Raw genomic sequence first — 22,630 nt, 5'->3', positions numbered from 1 at the left:
CCTGTGGTCTTTTGTATATATCTGCATTTTCTGATGTACCATTCATATTTTCCTTGATTTGTATAGCTGTTTTTAGTATCATTTTTATTACTGCTTGCACTGCTCTTATTTTTAACTTTACTTCTGTTTTATATTACTTAATATCTTTTAAGCACATATTTGTGAGGTCCAGATGGCCTACAGGCTAGGTCTTGCCTGATGTGTGGACACTAGTCTTTCAAGCGGACAGTACAGGTTCGAATCTGACCTATGGCTTCTATTCCGCTTTGCTTCTCTCCTTGCCTCAGGCTTTCCTTTTAGGCACAGGAAAGGCAGGAATTTGTGCTGTTTCTGCTTGATGCTTTGCACATAGGCTTGTAGAAGAGCAGGGGGAAAACAGCTACGCTGCAAAATATAAATAACAGCATTAAATGTAAATTAATCACTGCTGATCAAGATGAAAATATTTGTAATGGCAAATCATGTTTCTTAACCAAGTGGCCTGCCTAAAATAACAAAAATGGATAAATGGACTCAAAAAGAAAGTTATTCAACTATGAGTTGACAGTAGGTAAAATCTGACCAGTAAGGTTTGACTATGTAAATCCTGTAAGGAACACCCTTTTATTATTAGAGATAAATTTAGTCCAGGTTAAGGGCAAAGACCAGATTTGGAACATGATTACTGGAATCAATGTGAGGTGACTTGAATTCATCTGAAGGTGCTTGAGAGGCTTAAAACATTACACTGTTAAACACTGTGGCATCTTTAAAAACTCTATCATTGCATAAGCTAATTATTTTGTCTCCACAGCAGAGATCAGTGTAGTGGAAACAAGAATACAACGATTCAAGATGTATATCCTCTAAGACCAACATCAACAAGCAGAGAAATAAAGACTCCTTTCATAGAGAGATCTGACTCTAAGGAGGGCTGACTTAGTGTTTAATCGTAAACACCACATTGTGTATCTGTTTGAAAGGTAATTAGTGAGTGTAGACAATCACCTGCTGCAGCTCTCTGTCAGCACTCAGCTGGATCACGGGGATGTCATTCATGGAGGCTGCCACCCACTGTAGCATGCTCCTGAGCTGGGGGTCTGGTGCGATGTGTCGAGGGCCAAGGAAATCCGAGTTCACCATGAGCAGTGCTGTCCTGGGAGACTGGAGCTGAGTCTGGTCCACACAAAGAGTCCCTGCAGCAGACAAACAATGGGTTATTTCAGGTAATGTGTCCTACTTGATACTTTGATTGTGTTTTTTTTTTTTTTTTTTTTGGTCTGTGTGCACCTTCCAACCTAGTTATCACCGACTATTTAGTACATTTTAAACATATAAATAGTCTAAAGAAAATCCTACAGCTGAGTTGTAGGTGCTGCCATCTTGTGGTGGCTGCCATAACTGAAGGGTCTGCTGCTCTCTGCTGACTGTGACCTGCAAATTCCACATACTCCGCATCTGTACTGTTACTACAGTTTTGCTCAAATCATGGCAAGCACCATCGCCCACTGGATCTATTCCCAAAGCCAGCAGAGTGCAGCCTTGAGCAACTGGAGATGAGAAACCACAGGGGAACTATGAAATCATGCAGGAAATGTGAGGTAATATAACAACTGAGTCCAGCTTAAGAGTAGCATGGAAACTTTCCTTTCTGAGGTTTATTTACTGCTCACTTCAATATTATTCTGTGATTTTTTTTTTTGCCTCTACCATGGGTGCGTACACGAGGAAATTTAAAGGTTTGTTTTCTAGAAAGGCTGTATGATGTCGATAAAATCCTGTATTTTTTTCACCTTTTCATGTTGTCTGTGATCCTTTGACTGACTAATGACCTGTGGCTTGTATCGCCAGTTGTGACGGAATGTTGCTATGGTAATGAGATTTACAGTTGTAAGTGTTTCACTTTGAAATTGACCAAATGATCTGAGCGTATTTGTTCCTGCTGGAAGCAGACTCTGCTGAAAATAGACTTAACACATATCTTTAGTGAAACATGGCAGAGTGGTACTTCTGGCACACTACTGACGAACCAGAGTGCATGGTGTGGAATTCCAAAGATTCACTAGAGCAGAGGAGACTTGCTCTGCAGCATATTTTGTGTGCTGATAACAACACAGATGGAGTATGTGGAATTTGAGGGTGACCGCAGCATGGACAGTTGGATTAAAAATGTCAGACAGCAGCTGATGAAGGTACATTAACCAGATAATCTAAACATTATTGATATCTATATCCATACCATCGCAACAAAAATAGAAGCCCTAGGTACAATTTTCCGCCCATTTCTTTTATTTAACAACAAACTCAGGCAATTCAGACATTGTCTTCTCTTTCTGTAGTGAAAGCTTTTGGCTGACAATGTGACTGAAAATTTGCAGTTCTTGAAACTTTTGATAATTGTCGTTAGTAATTTTCCACAAAATAATAAAAATAAGACATTACTGTAGACAAAAATGTTTGCAAGAGCTATTGGTTGGTAATAACAAATAATCTCTAATTAAATGTAATTAAATGCAAATTGACCCCTCTAGTCCTGCTCCCTTTGTCTACTTTTGCTACACCTGTCAAGCATCTTGTTTAATATATCAAATAATAAACTGTTTTTCACCAGGCCCTCCATATAAATACTATTCTTAATCAATACTGGGGAAAACACAGTTTAGTCACCTTTTTTTGCCATATTCCTCAGCCCTGACTATCCAATCGTGTCTAATACATAACATCTTAAGGACATACTGACATCTCAGATGTATCATACATTACTCCTTTATATGTAGTCTACAGCTCTCATGCTCCCACAGCAGGACAGTCTCAGTGACAACCCTCCCAGCCCTCCCTCACTGGCAGCTGCTCTGATTTGACACTCCCCAGAGAGGCAGACAGTCATACACAGACAGCTGGAATTAACAATGAATATTCTATACATCAAACAGAAAGAGCAAAAGAGACTGTAAAGTAGGGGAGAGGTCTGTCTCTCTCTCTCTTCTTATCCCTCTGCTGTCCCAAAATGTGAAGTGTCAAAGATTTGGGGTTTCTCTAGTTTGCTAGAATCTACATTTTAAGGAAAAGTCTTGTTCACCAAAGGTTTTATTGGATTAGAAAACCTAGAATTACTTCAGACTGCAGCAGAGTCAAAAGTGAAGTTACAGACAGCAAATATCCTCACCACTGGATTCCTCCTTCACCTCTCCCTCCTTGTCTTCTGTGTTGTCACTGTTGGAGGAGAAATATCACACAGGTTAGTGAGGAGGAAAGAGCCAGGTGGGAGATGCAACAGGCTTTGATTTAAGAAAAGGAAAATATCAGAAGCACTCCAAGCAAAGTAACGTCTCCCATTTAAGAAATGCTGGAAAGCTTTCACAATTAAAAGTCCAAAAAGATGCCAAAATAAAATAATAGTTCATGCATTTCATGCAAGTTAACTATGCGCCTTTTGCTGCTATATGTTGATAAAAATATATTCATGCTTTGCTACAAATGCTCTTCACAGGAGAAAATAAATCATATAGGTATCTTTTTTTGGTAACCTGCATGTTCTCATGGTTAAATTTAGTCTTTTTTAAGTCGTGCCACTATTTTACTTTGTATCTAACAGTTTCAGATCAGCCTGTAATCAGCATTTTCCACTCAATGATGGAGCTGCTGGTAGATTTCCAGTCAGAGTTTCCTTTATTGTTCCAGTAAATTGACTTTTGGTCTTTTGTCCGTTAAGACACGGTGACTAAGAGTAAATGAGTGTGAAAGTTGACTTTTCCTTTCTTAAAATCTGCTCCATATCCATTCTGACGATTGTTCAAATATTTGCAGTGAGCTGTGCTTACAGATAAACAGTCATTTCTCTTCTTTATAACATTGTTAATCTCAGTCTTTGTTGACACACCCTGCAGCTACAGAGACTCAAACCTTACAGCTCAAAATCAGATAAAAAAAATTATTCTCTCTCCTCAAAAAGGAAGAAGCCTCTTCAGATTCTTATGATAGGATCATAAAGCCAAGACAAAAACACCAACAAAGAGGTGAGGAAGATGAAGAACCTCAAAGAAACACATTCAAATCATGTATTCACACAAACTACTTAAAATGAGTTTTGTCATTTTGGCTGTTGATGGAAGCTTCTGGTAAGTTCAGTCCTATCAATGTCCTGTCTGAAATTTGGCTACTAGCAAATTAATAAGCATAGCTTAAGGGTCAGAGACATAAGCATTAATGAGCATCACCTATTTTGTAGATGGGACAAGATCTTTTTCTAACAGGGGAATTAACTAAACTAATGACCTAAATCTGTGAAGAACCTGCCACCTAATGGCTGACAGTGAAATGACATTCTGCTGTTTGATGATCCTCAGAATCAAAAGATGTTAATTTGTCACTTAAGACATGAAAATTTTAAGCTATTAAAAGACTGACATCTATTCTATATGATAAATTTTCAAATAAAAGAACAACTTGAATGAAATAGTCAGAAAATTGAGTTTTTATTTAAATCCAAAAAAAATAAACCCTTACAAATCAAGTTAATTCATAACATTACTGGTAGAGCTGCAATCATTTAAATAACCATTAGAGATTTTGCTTGGTTGGAATGGTGCTGAGAGCTGTGCCACTGGGGAGCTGGTTTTCTAATTAACTTATTACATTTAAGTTACTAGTTACATGAGTAACAAATTACATTTAATTAGATTACTGTAATTGGGTAGTTTTTTTAGGTACTTGTACTTTTTGAGTACATTTTGAAATCAGTACTTTTTTACTTCTAGTTATTTGTGGGAAACTTGAATAAATAGCTGCCAAAATTTAAAAATGCGTATCACACATCTTTTCTTACAGTTTTTTGTAGATTTCTGTGAGCGTCACACTGATATAACTTAAGTCTTGTTTTTCTTTACTGAAAAAAAAGGAAACTTTAAGTCCTTTCAGATATAATTACATGTAAAAGTTGAACTCTGTTTTATGATCCTGCTGGTTTGAGTTAATCTTAGGCAAGTAAAAACTTCAACACACACAAACTGTCTTGAGAGAAACATTTTCCCTGTCTTCCAGCAGGAATATTCTGACTCTTCAATCATTTTGTCAGTTGTGATCATGTTGTTTTGAGGCATTGATTGCATTGTTGGTGCGTTCACATGTCTGTGGTGAGCACGGACATCTGAGAACTGTTTGTAAGCAGTTAAACAGAACTGAACTCATGTTCTGGATGGAAAAACAATGCAGAAAACATGGAAATTGAGGATAAAGACGACTTAAACGTGGCAGATTTTTGGATTAACAATGCACCATGCAGAAGTCAATCTCATACGTCAGGGTTCACATGCATGTGGCAAAAACTATCCACACAGTGCTGCATGAGACATGGGATTTTTTTTTAAGCTTTGATACTATACTACTAAAAAACAAATGATATTAGTATCTGTTTTGATACCACAGCAGCAAAAATAGAAGTACCAAGCACAAAAAAATGTAAAAGTCTTGTATATCATGATCAAAAATTACAAAAAAAGACTTTCACACTATTGAAATGCATAAATACTGTATGTTGGCAAAATTTGGTACCAAAACATATTTGTGCAAATGAGACACAGAGTTTTCTTGTAATTATTGATGGATTTAATTCTCTCCTATGTACCTTAGATGTCAAATTTCTAATGTTTCAGTACATTTTAATACTACTGGTCATTAAAATAAAAGAAATTGTACAGTGTAAACTTGTGGCATCAACAAAGTATCAAATAAGCAATGAAAAAGTACAGAAAAGTATCTACAATTTTAACCTTGTGCTGCATTGCCATGAGCAGCAAAGACATACTGTATCAAAGCAGTTATTCTCGTTAATGGCTGCATATGAAGATGAAATATGCTGATCTGGCCTTCCCCTTAAAGAAGCTGTAACTACACTCCCTTCTGACTAAAAACTGAACCTTAGGGTGGGTTTAACTGGTCTATAGCATTAAAGACAGGGAGCAACAACCACAAACATAAAGGAAACAAAAATGGTGAAATAAAGCAAAAGGACATGCCATGAAAGCAGAAGCAGCAAACCTCACATGCTTACAGTCACATCAACAAGCTTATGCCATGTCAAGCCTTTTTATATCCACAGCTTTACTGTGGTCATGCAAGGGGCTGGTGGTTCCTAGTATGAGACAAAGTATAAATCAAACTGCCACTATGCAATCCTGTAAATCATTTTCACATGGTGAAACAATTCTCTGGGCCCAATTGTGTGCTAGAAGTGTCCTCCATGGATCTGAAGCGTCTTTTTCTCATTCCCTTATGGTAAACATTGTATCTTAACTGCATCTTTGTCCCATTCTAGATGAACCTCCACATCCTACTGAAGGTTAACCACGTCACCAGCTGCTGACCAACCTGTCCGAGGGAGAGAAGGACATGCGCTCCTCACACGCCTCCCCCTCCAAGCCCAGACTGCTCCAACTACTGCTGTTCCCATTGCTGCTGGAGAGAGAAGGAAGGTAATGCACTGCTATAACACTGACAGGAGTTCTGCATACAGTAGCTGGTAAAAGACTTTAAAAATCATGATATTTTATGAATGTTCCTTATTTTGTCTTCATGAAACTGGTTTTTCAAGGATGTACAGTGCTTAACAAATATATTAGACCACCTGTAATATTTGTCTCAGAGACCATCCAGCATCATGAAGTGCTTTAATGCGGACTCCTTCATTTTCAGTGAGCTCTATATGTTTCACCATTTTGAACAGGAATGAGGAATTTCAAACTGAATTCACCTTTTTATACCCAAATTTGAGCCGGCTCACTGGGCTTCTCTGAGAAGTCAGAAATTAATCAAGCATAACATTCAACCACTAAAACTCATTTTCTGTTCAGGAATGCAAGTAAATAACTATAATTTGACATATTAATCAAGAAATAATAATGTGCTTTACTATTTTTCCATTTTTTTTAAATCAGTAAATTTGAAAATTCATGGATAACAATAATAATTATATTTTAGCATTAAAAATATCATTTGGGTTAAAGAGCTTCTACATATTGGTGTATTAGCCATTGCAGAAACATAAAAAAATGATTTTGGTAATTACCAATGCTGTTAATTTAGGGCAGCTGTGGCATAAACCTAACTTTGGGTGGTGGTCTAATAAATTTGTTAAGCACTGTATATAAAGGAAGCCTCTGTGATCCCTATCTCCTACTGTTACACCTGCTTGGGAACACTGCCTGGAAAAAACTTATGGGAAGGGGGAGATGATTCAGACTGTGTTGTACCCAAGAATCATAAATTCTGAAAACCCTCAGAGCCCTGGGATCACACACAGACAAAATTCTGTACTCTGTGTGAGAGCACAATTACAATTATGGACATCTTTGGGGGCTCATCCGGGATCCCACCAACTGACCATGTTCTCTCTGCCTGATCAGTGTAGCTGGTTGAGTCAGGGGCTCTTGAAAGAAAGACCTCCACCTCAGGATAAGTAAAATTCCAGTTTGGAAACTTTGAAAGGCCAGCTGCCTCAGCGGAGCAGACTGGGATCCAAGGACTGGGAACCCTGCAGAGCTAAGGACAATAAATAAACAATCTGGGATAGTTTAGAGAGTCTGGGATTTTAACAGCCATTTTACACAGGCAGTACGAATTATGCATTTTGGCTGCAACACGGACAAATTTTCAGTTCATTTGCATGTTATCAAGTCAGGGCTTTCAGACTGCCTGTGTGAGCACTGCACATCACACGCCTTATATGCATGACACACAGGTGGAGAATTTGGAGAATTGAGGTCTTGCCTATTTCTTAGGCACACCACACTTCATATTTACCTTGATGTAACACATATGTACATCTACATTGGTAGGATATGTATGCAATCTGTTTCTTGTAGGCCCTGATGAAGGCCACAAGTTAAAATTGGTCTGACTAATAAAGTTGTTTTGTGTGCCCTTGCTGGTGCAATATATCACAGGAAAGACAAAGACAGTACTAGTCCACTTCTGGTTTGTTCTTTTCAAAGTAAAATTCCAGTTTAGCATTTCTTTGGAGAAACTCTCTTTATTCGTACAGAATGATTTATTTAGATGGGTTTCCGAATGGTTCTACTGTACACTGAATTGAGTCACTTGTAGGAATGTTTACTGAGGTTAAACTTTGGAGGAATGGTAGGGCTGTGACAGCAGGGAGAAGCAGAACAACCGCGCCATGACGGTGCATGCTGGAGTGGACAGGTGTCGCAACTGCAAGAAGCAAAGGACGCTTCCAGTCTGAAACAGATGTAAGACAGAAGCAAGATAATCGGATAAACATATTTGATTTGTTGGAAATCCATATCCAACTGAGAGTGCGAAAGCTGAATCAAGATGGGATGGAATAACAGTAAAAGAGAAAAAAAAAATACAAAAAGAACAAAGGTGATGAAATTATTGGTGAATAAAACAATGACATTAAAATATGTCATGGTCATGGTCCAGGAGCTGTGAAGCATTTATCTCAATGGGTGAAAAAAAGAAAGATTTGGCCAACATAAATGTACTTTAAATAAGGCCAATATAAACATACTACTTGTTTGAAAAGATATTTCTTTTGTGGAAATGTTTTTTTTTTCTAAGCACTTTCATTGTTTCTAACTCTTTTGTCTTAAATTTCATGATCTATTAGACCTTTAATACGAACATGACTCTGACTACTGTCTCACATCATTTTAGAGTCCCTGTGAAGTGATAAGCCACCAGAGAAACAGTCTCACATTTATGTCCTGTCCGATAGACAGTGTAGAGCTAAAAAGTCTCAGGTTCGTTTTCTCATCCTGTATTTAACTCTTCAGGTGTTCCTTAGATCTCCTTTTCTGAGTTATGTGAAGTTCAGTCTCTCCTGTTTATGAGACGTCTTTGTTGTTAAAGGGATACTTCAACATTTTGGCAAATTCGCCCATTGCCATAATTCCTATAGTCTTAGTAATAGGTTTGTTTCCTTTAGTTGTCGGTGCAAGCTGTTTCTAGATCTGGGGGGACCGTTAAACCAGCTGCACAGCGAATGCTATGTTAGCAGACGGAATTTTTGCTTTCCCTCATCAAACTCATCAAATACACAATCAACAACTCCAAAACGCTCTTGTGGAAAAGTTGTGACCTGCACATTCACCACGCTATGAAATAATAACGTATAATTTCGTTATTTCATATTTTGAGAGTTTGATGAGGGAAAGCAAAAATTCCGTCTGCTAAAAAAGCGTTAGCTGTGCAGCTGGTTTAACGGTCCCCCCAGATCTAGAAACAGCTTGCACCGACAACTAAAGGAAACAAACCTATTACTGAGACTATAGGAATTATGGCAATGGGCGAATTTGCCAAAATGTTGAAGTATCCCTTTAAGTTGCTGCTGAAAACACCCCATTTCGTGAACTTGCTTTTCAAAATAAAAGTCTTCAGTAATGATTAGCACTGGAGGCTTTTATTGGTACAGACTTGGCAGAAATAGAACGTGTCTATCATTAGATACTTTTACTTACTTTTACCACAACGCTAACAAACAGGAGGAATTCAACTGTTTCTGTTTGTAGAGGCAGTCACAGTTGGCTTCTTTCAATCATCCACAACTAAAGACAAGGGAAATATGGATTAAAACTCACATTCAGCAGGTAAGATGTTTGTTCCTGCTGCATCTGCTTCGAGTAAAAAATAGACCAGCACTCCAACAGCTAGCTTTTCCCCCTGACCTTACTGTGAACTCTGAGCAGAGCGCAGCAGCCTGGCTATGTGCCAGAGCAGACGGACAGAATTTGGGGGCTTAAATTTACTGTTTTCTGGTACAAAAACCTCTGTTATGATACTTTAAATAACTCATAGTCCACTGTGGCTGATAGATTTCGGAATTTACCTCACAATGAACAGAAACACAGCATGTAGCTGGCCATTTACTTTTAACGAAGGAAGTGACATCTCCGACAGTCTGTGTTGTGATGATCTACTTTGCGATTTTAGTGTTGTTGCCTTTGGGGGGGTGGGCTGATTACCATAGGCCCTGTGACATTATGGGGTGCTTTATTTGCCCTGCTCAAATAAAACCAAGCCAGGAAAGAGGTGAACACCTTTCTAATGATCTAAATCAAAAATTCAGTCACACATACACTATATTGCTAAAAAAATTCACTCATTAGGGGTGTTAGAAAATATCGATACACTGATATATCGCGATATTTTGTGGTGCAATACTGTATCAATACTTTAAAATGCAGAATTGCTATTTTTTTTTTTTTTATAATTTACTTTGTTGGTGCAATAGTTTGCGGTTTAATTTCACCCCCTGATTGCTCGTTGGCAGCAGGCAATGCCAGCCAGCTACAGGCAGTTGACTCTTCCCTCTTCTTCTCTTCTTAGGCAATGAGATCCCACAAGACTTCTAGCCTGAGAGAGCCGATTGCTCATGCCTACCCAGCAGTGCAGCTTCTGTGGATATGTGGACTTGTTTTGACTTCCAAAACATTATAGACGGTACAGGCTTCTACAGGAGTCAAGTCGTTTATAAGCTATGCCACACCAGAGTGAAATACTTGGATATACATGAGAAAACTTGTTTCATTGTTGCATCATAACCTCAAGGTTTGACCTTTGTTCATACAAAGTTGTCTGTAATTGACTGAAGTGAAAAACTACTTTTCCAAAAACCATGATTTCAAATCTTAAGATTCCAGTTTATGCAATTGAACACTACACCATTGTATAGAAAAAACACAAAGGAAAACTTTTTATAGACTAAAAAAATAAAAACAGTTCCACTTCTCATAATGGTGGAGTACACTCTGAGTCATTTAACCTTGGCATAATTCTGTTATATCCCCAAGATGATGTATTACTTTCACATAATATGGTACAGAAATGTGTTTGGTTTTTCTTTAAACAAGACAATTGTATTTCTAATTAAAGTTTAGCTCATCAGGATTACTACATTGAAGCAAAATCTGCTGTTTTTCTTGATAAATGTGCAGTTTGTTTTAAGATGAATAAAACTGCATTTATCTACATGCAAGGGGTTTATTCTCAAACCCTTTAAGAACAATTGATCTTTTACACAAGATGCTTAAAGATATTTTAAACTACAGTTACATCGTTGGGCTCTGTTGGCATGTTCTTTCTCTGCTTTGGAGTTTTGGAGAGTTAACTTATTAACTTGCTGCAGTGGAGAGCCGCTGAAAACGAGCAAAGATCTGGATGTAATAAGCACTTTTTTCCCACTTGCTATAATGACCTTATCTATCATGAAGCTTCAGCAAACATTACTCAGATTGATGACTATTTCTGGCATTTGGAGTAATCCTTTAAATGCCAGGTGATGTTCACAACAGAGGCGGATGCACATTATTCCCCCTGAAATCCCACTGATTCATCTCTAATTTGTTGATCGAGACAATTTGTTGCTAAAGCCGTATAATGTGAGATCATTACATTCTTGTCCTCATGTAATCCCTGCTAATGCTGTGGGTTCCACCGGGACAACCAGCTGGCAACAGCAGCACAACAACACACACTTTGTGTGTAATTAGTCAATAATTAGGTTGCTGGCTGGAACCTGCACACTGTGGCATGTGGAAAGGAACATTTCTGATATCTAAAAATACCTCCTTTAATCTGCATCACCTCAGCGGCAGCTTTCTCCCCGCGGTTTCACTAAATGACACACGCTGAGAGCTCATTCATTTAGTCAGTCATCATGTTCAGCGCCCTAATAAGCCTTCAAGGGTGAAACTTCCTTTTATGGAGCAGAAATATTTTCTGCAGGGGTTTTGTTGTCATTGATGGGGTCTAAATTAATCACATGGTGGACTTTGTTCCTTCAGAAAAAGAAAAACTGCCTGGAGTGCAGAAAGCCATCACAGACACACCTTTAACAAATATTATGATACAGTAACTTGGCCCTCACGGCTAACACGTTGTGTTCACTGAGTACCTTGGGAAAGAATTCAAATGTTGTCAGTTTTGCTTCCATTGAGATGACAGAATATTCCAGAAATGTCAACAACCTGAATCCCAGAGAGCAGAAACTTACATGAAACCATCTCTTTAACCTTGGCTAAACACTTGAAGGTTTTAGGTCAGATTGTGGACCCATTTTGACCCCAACAATTCAGGGGGCTGAAGCCAGATTTAAGACTTACCCAACAGGTGACTTCTTCTGCCCAGTACAAATTGCTGTCTTTGACTCAGCAATTAGGTAATAAGATGTTAGCATTATACTGATCAGACACTACAGGTAAACATTGGCTACTGATATCTGTTCATGCCACAGTATTTGCCAATGGGTAGTACTTGGCAACAGGCCTGATATCCTCAGATACCGATGTTAAACTGATGCATCATTGCATCGACCTGCAATAGCTGATGGGATTGAGCAGACAAGGAAGTATCTTTTACCAGGTGTTGCATACTTTTACAACTCACCAACATGGCATTGAAAAATAAACACAACTGTGCCCTGAGCCAAATGGAAAAAAGACCAAAAAAAAAAAAAAAAAAGTGCAATCCTGGTAGCATCATGAAGGCTTTTTAAAATCTCATGCAAGACGTACCACAAGAGGGTTCAGAGTCAGCTGATGTTGCTTGTCATCCATGTTTGTTTGTTTTTTTTTCCTCATGAAGTCACATTTGATCACAAAAATTTCTGTGAGATCTTGTTTCTGTGGAGTCTTCACTGTAAAAATCCTCAGCACAAACAGTGGGTGGTCTCACGGTCTGCCCAAATCGTCTAATGTGCTTTTGGAGGGTTCTAAAGTTAAGATAGGCGTAGACTGTTTGAATGTCTGTGGTCTTCCATGATTTTGAAGACTAGTGTGTAGCTACCTTTTTAAGCCTGATGTATGCTTCTGCATTGAAGATATGCTGAGCACACACTGTAGGTATGCATAGCCTCAATCTAGAGCCCAACCGATTTATCAGCGGGCCGATTAATCGGTCTGATTATAGCATTTTACAGATTAATCAACATCAACCAAAATGTAGCCGATATATTAACTTTTTTGCGGGGATTGTCTCTGCTCCTGTCGCTCTGTGTTGTGTCTCCATGCTGGACTCAGCCTAAGTGCCTGTCCTCTCCCCCCAGGCGCAGATTGCAGCAGCAGCTCTCCCTCACTCAGTGTTGCCAACTTAGCGACTTTGTCGCTATATTTAACGAGTTTTCAGGCCCCTCTGGCGATACTTTTTCAAAAAAGCAACAAGCAACAAATCTAGCGACCTTTTCTGGTGTTACTGGAGAGTTTTGGAGACTCTGATGTAAAAGCATGTATCGTTGTTGCTTTTCTCACTGAGCAGCGGGTGCAGCTGTGGGCCCCTCTCTGTCCCTAAGCACTCACAGACAGCCTCGTCCTCATGCAGTTCGACTGCAGCAGAGGAGGATTAATGCCCGTTTCAGACTGGGATCGTGTTTTGCTGCTTGCGTGTGCCGCGCGTGTCAGCTCTGGTTCCTGTCGGTGCAGCTTTCACACAGGACGTGAGTTTTCTGCCTATCAGCCACATCTCCCTGTTCTCAAAGCCCTGCTCTCAAAGCGACTTCATTTAGTGTACAGAGGAAGTGTGTCAGGAACTATTCAAAATAAAAGCATTCTGTACAAGTGAACGGAGTTTCTCTACACAAAAGCTAAACCGGGCTTTTACTTTGAAAAGCATACACCGGAAAAGCATTCATACGGTGTTTATCTTTCCTGTGACATATTCTACCATGTGGAGACAGAAAGTTTCACTAACAGTAGATCTTTAGAGAACAACTTTATAAAACAGGCCCATTCAAGCTTGTGGCCTCCTCAGGGTTATGAAGAAACACACTGTAAACATATTCTATGTGCATATTTGCCCTAGCGATGTAAATAAGGCTCCCCATTTATCATTTTCCTGTCTAATATGGTCCACAGCCACAGTATAAGACTATTATACAGCATTTTAACGTCATCTAAGTTGCATCTTTGTGAAATAAACAAAGATTAATGCAACTGGTTATTCACATGTCCACATTTGTGTTCATGTACAGTATATATCCTGTGTATATCAATGTTCTTATTTCATATATCGGCCAAAATATCGGTTATCGGCCAATATATATCGGATATCGGCCGATATATCGGATATCAGCTTTTTTTAGCCCCCAGTATCCAATCGGAATTGGCCCCAAAAAACCCATATTGGTCGGGCTCTACCTCAAACCCTATGCTAAGGCTGTAGCCGATGTAGCTGATGTAGCCGTAAGCATCTCCTTAAAAATGCTAAATATGCGTAAAATTATGTGATTGGTCTGCTGGGTTGCACTTAATGACTGCCAGCCTCTGAGTGATTTCTACAGGCATAGTGTGAGCACTCTGTTGTGTGACAAAGGGCTGCAAATGTCAAATCGACTTGCAGACATCCTACAATTTCACACAGTGGCCCAGTGGGTGCAAAAATCATTCACTCACCCTCTGCCTTAGCTGATTTAGTGACCTTACTTTATATCCCCTACTATTTCCCCACTCGTCTCTCCCTGGCAGTAACCACAGTATAATCAACTGCTGATCAAAATTTACCCTTTCCAACTCCAGCATTATATTTGTTCAAGCCACCATGGCTTCCTGTACAAATACAAAAAGGATATTTGGTGACAGGACAAGGAACCGGCATAAAAATTGCACTGCCAAATAGCATTTAGGCAAAGTTTGGCAGAGCAACATGGACACACTAATGACAGTGTAGGACACAATGGCATAAAATCAATGCGGAAGCATAAACCAGGATTTATAAGACAGCTACTAGGAATCCACTACACACTCTTACCCTTTTTCCTTTTTTTCCTAAACATATACAAACATAGCAATCCAATGTCTATCCAAAGAGAGAAGGCCAACTCTGTCACAACAGCTATTTTATCCTTATGTGGTGTAACTTATTTCACAAACATTCTCAAAAAAAAAAAAAAAAAAAACCTGGCTGCAAAGACAGACACATCAAACCTTTGACAACATACCCACATATAATGCAACACAAATTGCACTCTGGCAGTAAAGCCTGAAGGACCAAAACCAAAACCACACACTGTGCCCTGTGCTGACCTTTGAATACCTCCCATCATGGCTGAACCACAGACAGTTGCTGCAATCCAAGAGTATTTAAAGCCAATATCAATGTATTCATCCATTAATGAACCCCTACACTTTACCTGATTTATCAATATCTTCCTGAGAGTTTTCTTTATTTTGTTCTTAAAAAGATCCAAAGAAAAGTCTTTGGCTGGCTACACACAGAGCACCATGCTGCAGAGGAATGTGCTGATCAGGGGAGATTTGGAAAAAGCCGCTCCGATCCAAACAAGAGGAGGAAATGCATTTTAATGTCATGTTTCTTTTTGCAGCAAGCTGTGTGCATGCATGAAGGTCTTGCAAATTAATTTACATCCAAATTACCAATCCAAACATACCATCAGGAGTCACAGACTTCACACTAGGCGATTTAGGGCCTAAGTTTTGGGCTAAACTGGCATCCTTATCTTTTAATCCATTTGCCAGGGTCAATGGTTGCAAATTAGCCACGGCCAAAAACCTGTATGTGTGTCTGCTTTGCGTTCAGTGGAACTACATCTACTGCAAATGCCCCTGATAAACACACAAATACAATTCAGTAAGTAATAATACTACTTTCCTAGAGCCACATAACTTTATCAGATGACTAAAGTGATCTATAAATGTGTGGATCTATGGTATAATGTGTGAGGAAGTGTGGTTGTATACCTGTCACTGAGATGGAGGAAGCTGCTGTTGTCATCCAGGTGTTCATCCTCAAAGCTAAGGTTGGACCAGCTTCCCAGACTGTCGTCTCCGACACTCAGCTGCTGTGACACAGACGACTCAGTGGCTTCCCTGCCTTGAAAGCTACGTGCACAGAGAGATGTACGACAATAGAGAAAAATTATCTAAACTGTCCAACTGAACTCGCCTGATAAACTAAAATGGTAAATGTAGGATATACATTAAAATAACAGCAATTTTGAACTGTTTTTATGTAGATGTCAAAACATAACCAAAATAAAGTAAACTAATACTGTGGTCAGACTACACAATATGAGCATTATTATAGTATGGCAGTCCTAGGGTTTTGGGACCCGACAGCCCTGCAAACTGATTGTTTTGTCCCATGCAGTGTCAAAGTGAACAATAGTCAAGACCACAACTAGGACACCTCCTGGCCTCCCTAAGTCCAGCATGTTTGATTTTTCTTTCCTTTTCCTTTGCACAGTTTATTCCTACATGTCAGAGTCATTGACCAAGATGCACAAGTCACAAATGTAAACAAACCAAATGGCAAAGCTAAGTTTTCATCTACTGTGACCACAACAATTTTGTTTTCAGCAACTCTTTCAGAGTGAACTCTGTATATTTGAATGTCTACCTGTATATATTTCAGACATCCCAAATAAAATCTTTTTTGTTTGCTTAAGTTCAACAATAGTTTCATTCTATTGATCCGTATTTCTAATTTGCTCAATTCTGAGATGATCAATAGAAGTTTGAAATCAGTGGTGGGTCAGGACCCAAAAGGGGGTCACAGAGCTCTTTCCAGTGGCCTCCAAATCATTGCCTGAAATTAGGCCAAAAAAGTGTCAGTAGACACACATCCATGTTTATTTTACTTGGTTTTACTGTAATAAAGAGTACATTTTATTCATGTTCTACAACTTATTTATATCTTTTTCTTGATGTAACAAATGGTTTTCCCAAGAGTGCAATGTATTTCCTCAAGAAATTACCAAAATTGCCATACTATCTAAAGGGAGTAGAACTAAAAAATATATACGCATGCCCTTCAGTAACTATGAGGTAAAGGTTTGTTTTTTCAGTCATGTTTTGTTCCATTCAAGGTCCAAACTGCAACATTTTTCATTGCATAAATCTGAGTTACATTTTTTATTTTAAATTTGGGTCGCGACTGCTCATAAGGAGGTTGTAATGGGTCTTGATGAGAATCAGTTAAGAATCACGGCTCTGAATGAACAAAAAATACTTGTATGATTAGCAAACAAAACAAGCTTAAGAAGATATGATACACTGCATATCATTTATCTAGCACATGAACAGTTAAGGGCCAAACACTGACCCCTGGGGGACGCTGCAGGCAATGTTTAAACATGAGGACCAACTGTTACACAACTTCACAAACTGTCCCCTGTTGCTCAGATAGTTCTTTTCCCAGTTTAAAACTTCCCCCTGATGTTGTAAAGTTCCAGATTTTCCAGTAATACCTCATGATTTTTTTAAGTTAAATGCTTTGTTCCAGATCACTAATAAACCTACAAAATTTTTGTGATGTATCATATTGAATCAATTAATTCCAGTGATGATGATCTGTTAGAGCTGAAACTGTTTTGATTATCAGCAAGAATTTTATGTTTGGCTATGAATTTGTCCAGTCTGCTGTTGAAGAATTTGTTAAGAATTACGATAATTGTGGTAGTAACGAAACAGATCAGAGGTTTGTGTGAGCATCGTTACAAACAAAAACACTGTGTAATCTGACCTCAGTGCTTAATTTGAACTCTTGGTATGCATGGATCTGGGCAAATTGTGGAAAACATGGGCCTGGGAGAAAAAACAAACTAAAGCACTGACATAAATCTTGGTGTGTGTACCTGTTGTTGGCATTCTGGCAGACGTTAGACAGGGCTGATGTCATGATCTCAGCAGTCAGGCTCTCAGCATAGCTTGCTCCATCATGGCCAATGCCGCTGTCAGCATTAAGGCTAGTATTGCTAAGCTCACGTTTAGCTGTCTCCATTGCCATGGACACCATCTCCTCTGCGAATGCTGCCCTATGGTCCAGGTCAATGTGGATCTTTGGAATCTCAAGTCCGGAAAGCCTCTCAGTCCTTGCCTGACAATCGGATCCTCTTTTCCTCCTCAGTAATACAGGCTGATGGTGGTGCCGGCAGGGTTTGGTGTAATATGGGCACTCATAGATTTGACAATACCGGCATGTCCTCTCTCCATGAGCCTGACTTAGCGATGGTCCCTCAGACAACCTCTGGGTGTGACAGTGTCTGTCATGGCCTTGGACCCTTGGATTCTCCCTGGATGAATACCCAACTGAGGCCATACTCATCTGCAGAGTGTCATCCACTATTTTCCTGGCATAATGCTCAATAACCTGCATCACCCGACCCCTGTAACCCCCATCATAGAGACTTCCTGTACTGTGATAATGCCTGCTTTTATTCTCCTTGGACAACAAGGGGCAGGAGAAGGAGTTCCTAATAAGATCTTCTGTCATGTCCTCAAGTTTGTATTTCTTATAAAGACACGAGTCAGTGAGAGACTTGGGCAGCCGCATAGAGGAACGATGCAGCTTGCGTGTGACATCACAGGTGATGTTGTACGCTAAAGACTCTGCAAAGTTGACCAGATCCGAATACTCTCTCTGACTCTTCCCTTCAGGGTCCCTACAACTACAATGAGGATCCTCGCCTGAAGGACGAGTGATAGACTCTGTCTTGTCCTTGGACATCAAGGGATCATTCCCAGAAGTTTTCCATTCATCTGGCAGGGAGTGAGAGGAGTGAAGGCGGTTGGTAGATCTCTGCTTTACCTTGCGACTTGCATGAGCCAAGCCAAGTTTTATGGAGCGGTATGCCAAACGGCTTGCATACTGGTCAAGGACAAGCTCCCTACTGCCACCCTCCTTTTTCAGTACTCTGATGAGGTAGCCGGCATATTCATCAGTCACACTCTCACAGCTGGGATACTCTGAGGACATGCCAGAGCTAGAGCTGGAGATCATACTTGAAGTGGAGGTGGGAGACTTGAGGACTGAGGCTATCAAGTCGTTTGACCATTGCTCAGCCAGCCTTCCTACCCTTAAGTCTCTGCTCTGGTCTGCACTGGGTAGACAAAGATGGTGGTGATGATGGGAACATTCAGAGTTTGATCTGTCAAAGCTTCTTCTCCTGAGAGTTCTGTGATATGGACATTGCTGTGCAGAGCTCACCATCCTCTTCACATCATCGATGACTTCTCCTGCTACCTCCCCCGCATACACCCACAAGGTGTTTAAGGTCTGCTCGGAGAACTGAGCCACACTATCCCTCCTTCTCTCGCTAACCTTACTCATCTCTGCTTCCTCCTCTGCACCTCCAAGGTTGTCCATCTCTGTTGCCATTGAGACAATGTGACAAGCCAACCGTTCAGCATAGTGAAGTGCCTCCTTGTTGGACATCCTTCGGGCGGATGCTTGGGTCACATCATGCCGGCCACGCCTTGCATCTGAACATTGGTTAGAACTGCTAACACCAACATCTTCTGCCGCTTCTTCCTCCTCTTCATCCTCATTTCCATCTGCCTCCTCAGAGAGAGACCTCATCAGTTTAAGCATGAACTCTGCCTTGTCTGCCTCAGGAGTGATGTCTTTTGGACCAGGGCCAGGCTCTGGCTGATAGTAAGGAGTAGGAGGAGGGGTAGCTGGAGAAAACTCCTTAGCCAGCTTAGTTTTCAGCTTCTTAGAGAACTGCTTTATTTGTTTTTCCTTTGACACCTCACTGGGCTGCTGAGGGGTAGAAGGAGGAGTCCCAGGTGTTCCACCAGATTTTTGGCCATCATCTACAGGAACAGATATCCTCCTTTGTCCCGGCATCTCTGTCCCTGGTACAACCAGAGTATCCATCAGCACAGGCTGTACTTCAGCCACTCCTCTGCCCCTGGGGTTAAACTCACTGCTGGCCCTACCCTGAATTTGACAGCTTGTCTGATAGGAAATGTGAGGAATGCTAAGATCCGAGGCTTGCTCAACAGGCACTACTTTCCTAACACACCCAGAATCTTTACAGTCGTATCTAAAACATTCCCTTGCAGTTCCTTGATTTGAAGGGGAGTCTGGAGCCTCAAAACTGTCATTTTTTGAAGAAGAGTCCCGTCGACCTCCAATTGTCTTTGTCAAGAAATCAGCACATTCACCAAAACTTTTTTTCATCTTAGAGGAAGTCATAAGCTCACAGGCCTCAGTCACAATCATGTCAACCATATTACCAGAAAAGTTTTGGAATTGGGACTTTCCTTGGGAGGGGTCTCCTCCAGGAAAGGGAGTCTGAGTGCCATGACTGTAGAGGGGAGTCTGAGTAAATGTGGTGGTGTCAGAGGAAGATACAGTGACCCTTGGCTGGCTATCAGACAAGCTAGACTTGCACTGACTGGCACCCTTGGAGTCGTGGAGGTGGTTAAGGGCTTGTCCTGCCTGGGGCACAGGAATACAGCTGGCCATGCCGGATACAGTGAACAGGGCTTTCTTCACTGTGCAGTTGGCATCCTCTCCTGAGGTTCCTGGAATAGCTGCAGCTGAGCTAGAACTTAGCACCTGCTGGTTAGCAAATGTGCTACTTGTGTGAGTGCTAGTGTTCTCTGCACTGACGTAACAGACATTGTCCAGAGATACACTGATAGCTGCTTGGCTAGTGAAGGCAACATCTGCTTGAGAGAGTTCTATGAAAGCTTCCTGGATAACAGACTCAGATAAATCTGAGGCATAAGAGGAAACAACTTCCTCCTCCTCTTCTTCTTCCTGGACCTGGCTGAAGGACCAATCACTTGGGGTGCGTGGGGTTGAAGGATGGGAGAACTGACACACCTCCATTATGCCTTCAAACACCAGCTCTTCAGCCAGATCAGCAGCAAAACGTGTCACCGTATTGTGGAAAATCTGCTTTTTTACTGTCAAGAAGTCCTTCAGTGCACCAGACACAGCCTCACCGACCAGAAAACCAGCTAATCCATTGATAGCCCGTTCCTTTAACACATAAGCATGCCGCATGCCAATCTCATGGAAGGCCATCTGAAATACAGAAGATGTGAGCCTGGCGGCAAGGTGACACAAGGTGGTGGTACAAGTGGAAACACCTTTCTGAAGATCTCGTAAGGCGCTGCCCAAGCTCATTTCCACCAGGTCAGTTGCAAACCTCTGAATACCATCCTTCAAAGACTGGGACTTCTTTTGCAGTTTGGCTACAGTGACAGTCTCTTGTATTTCTGAGAGCTTCATCACGTAGCCAGAAGGGTTCTTGAATTCCTTGTGACACACACAGCTAAGATTCTTGTTGTCATTGATGTCAACAGCAGACTGGTAGCCGCACACAGATCCCAGGATTTCTTTAGAGAGATTGCTGGCAAAGTCTGAGTAGGTTTTATACAGAGAGCAAAGATCCTGAGGTTTACGTAGCTCTGAGGTGTCCTGCCCATCCTCATCTGTCTTCCAGAAGTATTCCAGTGGTCCACTGGAGTCCACCAGAGGGCTGAAGGCTGAGGAGCTAACAGGGCTGAAGAGTGGGCCCCCATTCTCATCAGAGGGAGTCTGCATTGGTCGAGGTGAGTCAGGCACCTCTGAGTGAGGCGAGTAAGGAGAGCCTGGCTTCAGAGGAGTGGGTTTCTTCACATTGGATGGGAGAGTGGGCTGGTCAAAGCGGTGAGGATTCATCCCCTTGGTTGAGCAGCCCCTGGAAACATATTTACATGCTGGCCCACCTGAACTAGAATCAGACTTCTCTGTGGATGGGGCACTGATAGAGTCCAGAGGAAGTGCCAGAGTACAGCTCTCAGAGCTCAGCTCCTCCAGGTCATCAAACTGGTCAAAGCTGTCAAAAAATTCACTGACCTCTGAGTCTGAGTCTTCCACTCGTTCTCTGGGACCCCCTGGCACCTGGGGGATGTCCAGCTTGGCCAGCAGGCTCTTCTGGTACCCCACTTCATCCAGGAAAATGATTGGGCTGGGGCTGGAGCAGTCCGACTCTTCTGATTCACTGACATGAACTAATGGCGAGGGGAGACGAGCTCCTGGACTGCAGTATGTCCACTGGGATTCCATGCCTGATGTTGACCTCTGTACTGTGACGGAAACTTCTGGACCTGGCCTATGTTTGGCCGAAAACTTCTTTGAAGATGAGCCAATGATAACACGGGCACCTGATAATTCCTTTTTCCTCTTGTGGGCTGGGACTGTCTGTGATGCAACATCACGCTTTTTGAAATGGCGATAGGAAGCTGCAGTGGTGGAAGGAGAAAGGAGAGACAACTGGTCAATACACCAAAAGAAAAATATACACCTTAGTACTAGCCCCAGTGACACTTCTGGTCCCCTCTGTCAAACTGGGATTTTGCATAGTATCAAGATGTTAATCCTGATTATAAGAGCTATTAGAGATTAAATATGTAAATGCCATCTGTTACCCCTCTTCCAACTACTACTGGATGGATACAAAATTTAAAAAATGCCTCCAACAAGGTACACCAGTATATTTAGCTAACTGTTAGCTTCATGAGGTATGTCTATTAGAAAATGTCCCTGCTCTTATGAATAAAAAACTGTGTTGTGCACAGTCACACTGAGTGTTATATATTAAAGGTTGGGTATTCATGCACAACTGCTGCAAGTTTCTGATGAGTGACATCTTTAGTTCACTGGTAGCTACTGATTGAAGTGCGCTTGTTTTTTGCTAATGTGTTAGAAAATGATTAGCTTACAAGTTAAGCAAGGCATTATCTTGAAATAATTGTTGAAACTGAACAAAACAGCAGATGAATGTTCTGGTACATTAACTGATGTGCATAGGGAACACCGCACATCACGGTCACGTGTGTTTGAATGGCACAAAAAAGATTTAGTGTAGGCAGAAAGGATGTCCAAGAACACGTTCTGGGCA

At 40.8% G+C, this 22,630-nt stretch overlaps 1 protein-coding gene across 10 annotated transcripts in view; it reads right to left on the bottom strand.

The window, feature by feature from the left end:
* Positions 1-22,630, bottom strand: part of akap11 (A kinase (PRKA) anchor protein 11) — a 42,082-nt gene that overhangs the window by 7,227 nt on the left and 12,225 nt on the right. For 5 of the 10 annotated variants that reach the window (XM_041806992.1, XM_041806995.1, XM_041806994.1 and 2 more), the window contains 6 exons: positions 17,585-21,971; positions 15,690-15,830; positions 6,346-6,432; positions 3,146-3,192; positions 988-1,175; positions 248-384 (listed from right to left, as the gene is read on the bottom strand). In XM_041806992.1, coding sequence (XP_041662926.1) covers positions 248-384; positions 988-1,175; positions 3,146-3,192; positions 6,346-6,432; positions 15,690-15,830; positions 17,585-21,971 — 4,987 coding nt within the window. Of the gene's footprint in view, positions 1-247; positions 385-987; positions 1,176-3,145; positions 3,193-6,345; positions 6,433-7,392; positions 8,215-9,458; positions 9,546-15,689; positions 15,831-17,584; positions 21,972-22,630 lie in introns of those variants that run through there. The other 5 variants (XM_041806998.1, XM_041806999.1, XM_041807000.1 and 2 more) reach the window with 5 other exon arrangements.

The sequence above is a fragment of the Cheilinus undulatus genome, linkage group 15 (assembly GCF_018320785.1).
Source record: "Cheilinus undulatus linkage group 15, ASM1832078v1, whole genome shotgun sequence".
Taxonomy (NCBI): Eukaryota; Metazoa; Chordata; class Actinopteri; order Labriformes; family Labridae; genus Cheilinus; species Cheilinus undulatus.
Note: the sequence above shows the minus strand (reverse complement) of the source record. Positions and strands in the feature narration are given on the sequence as shown.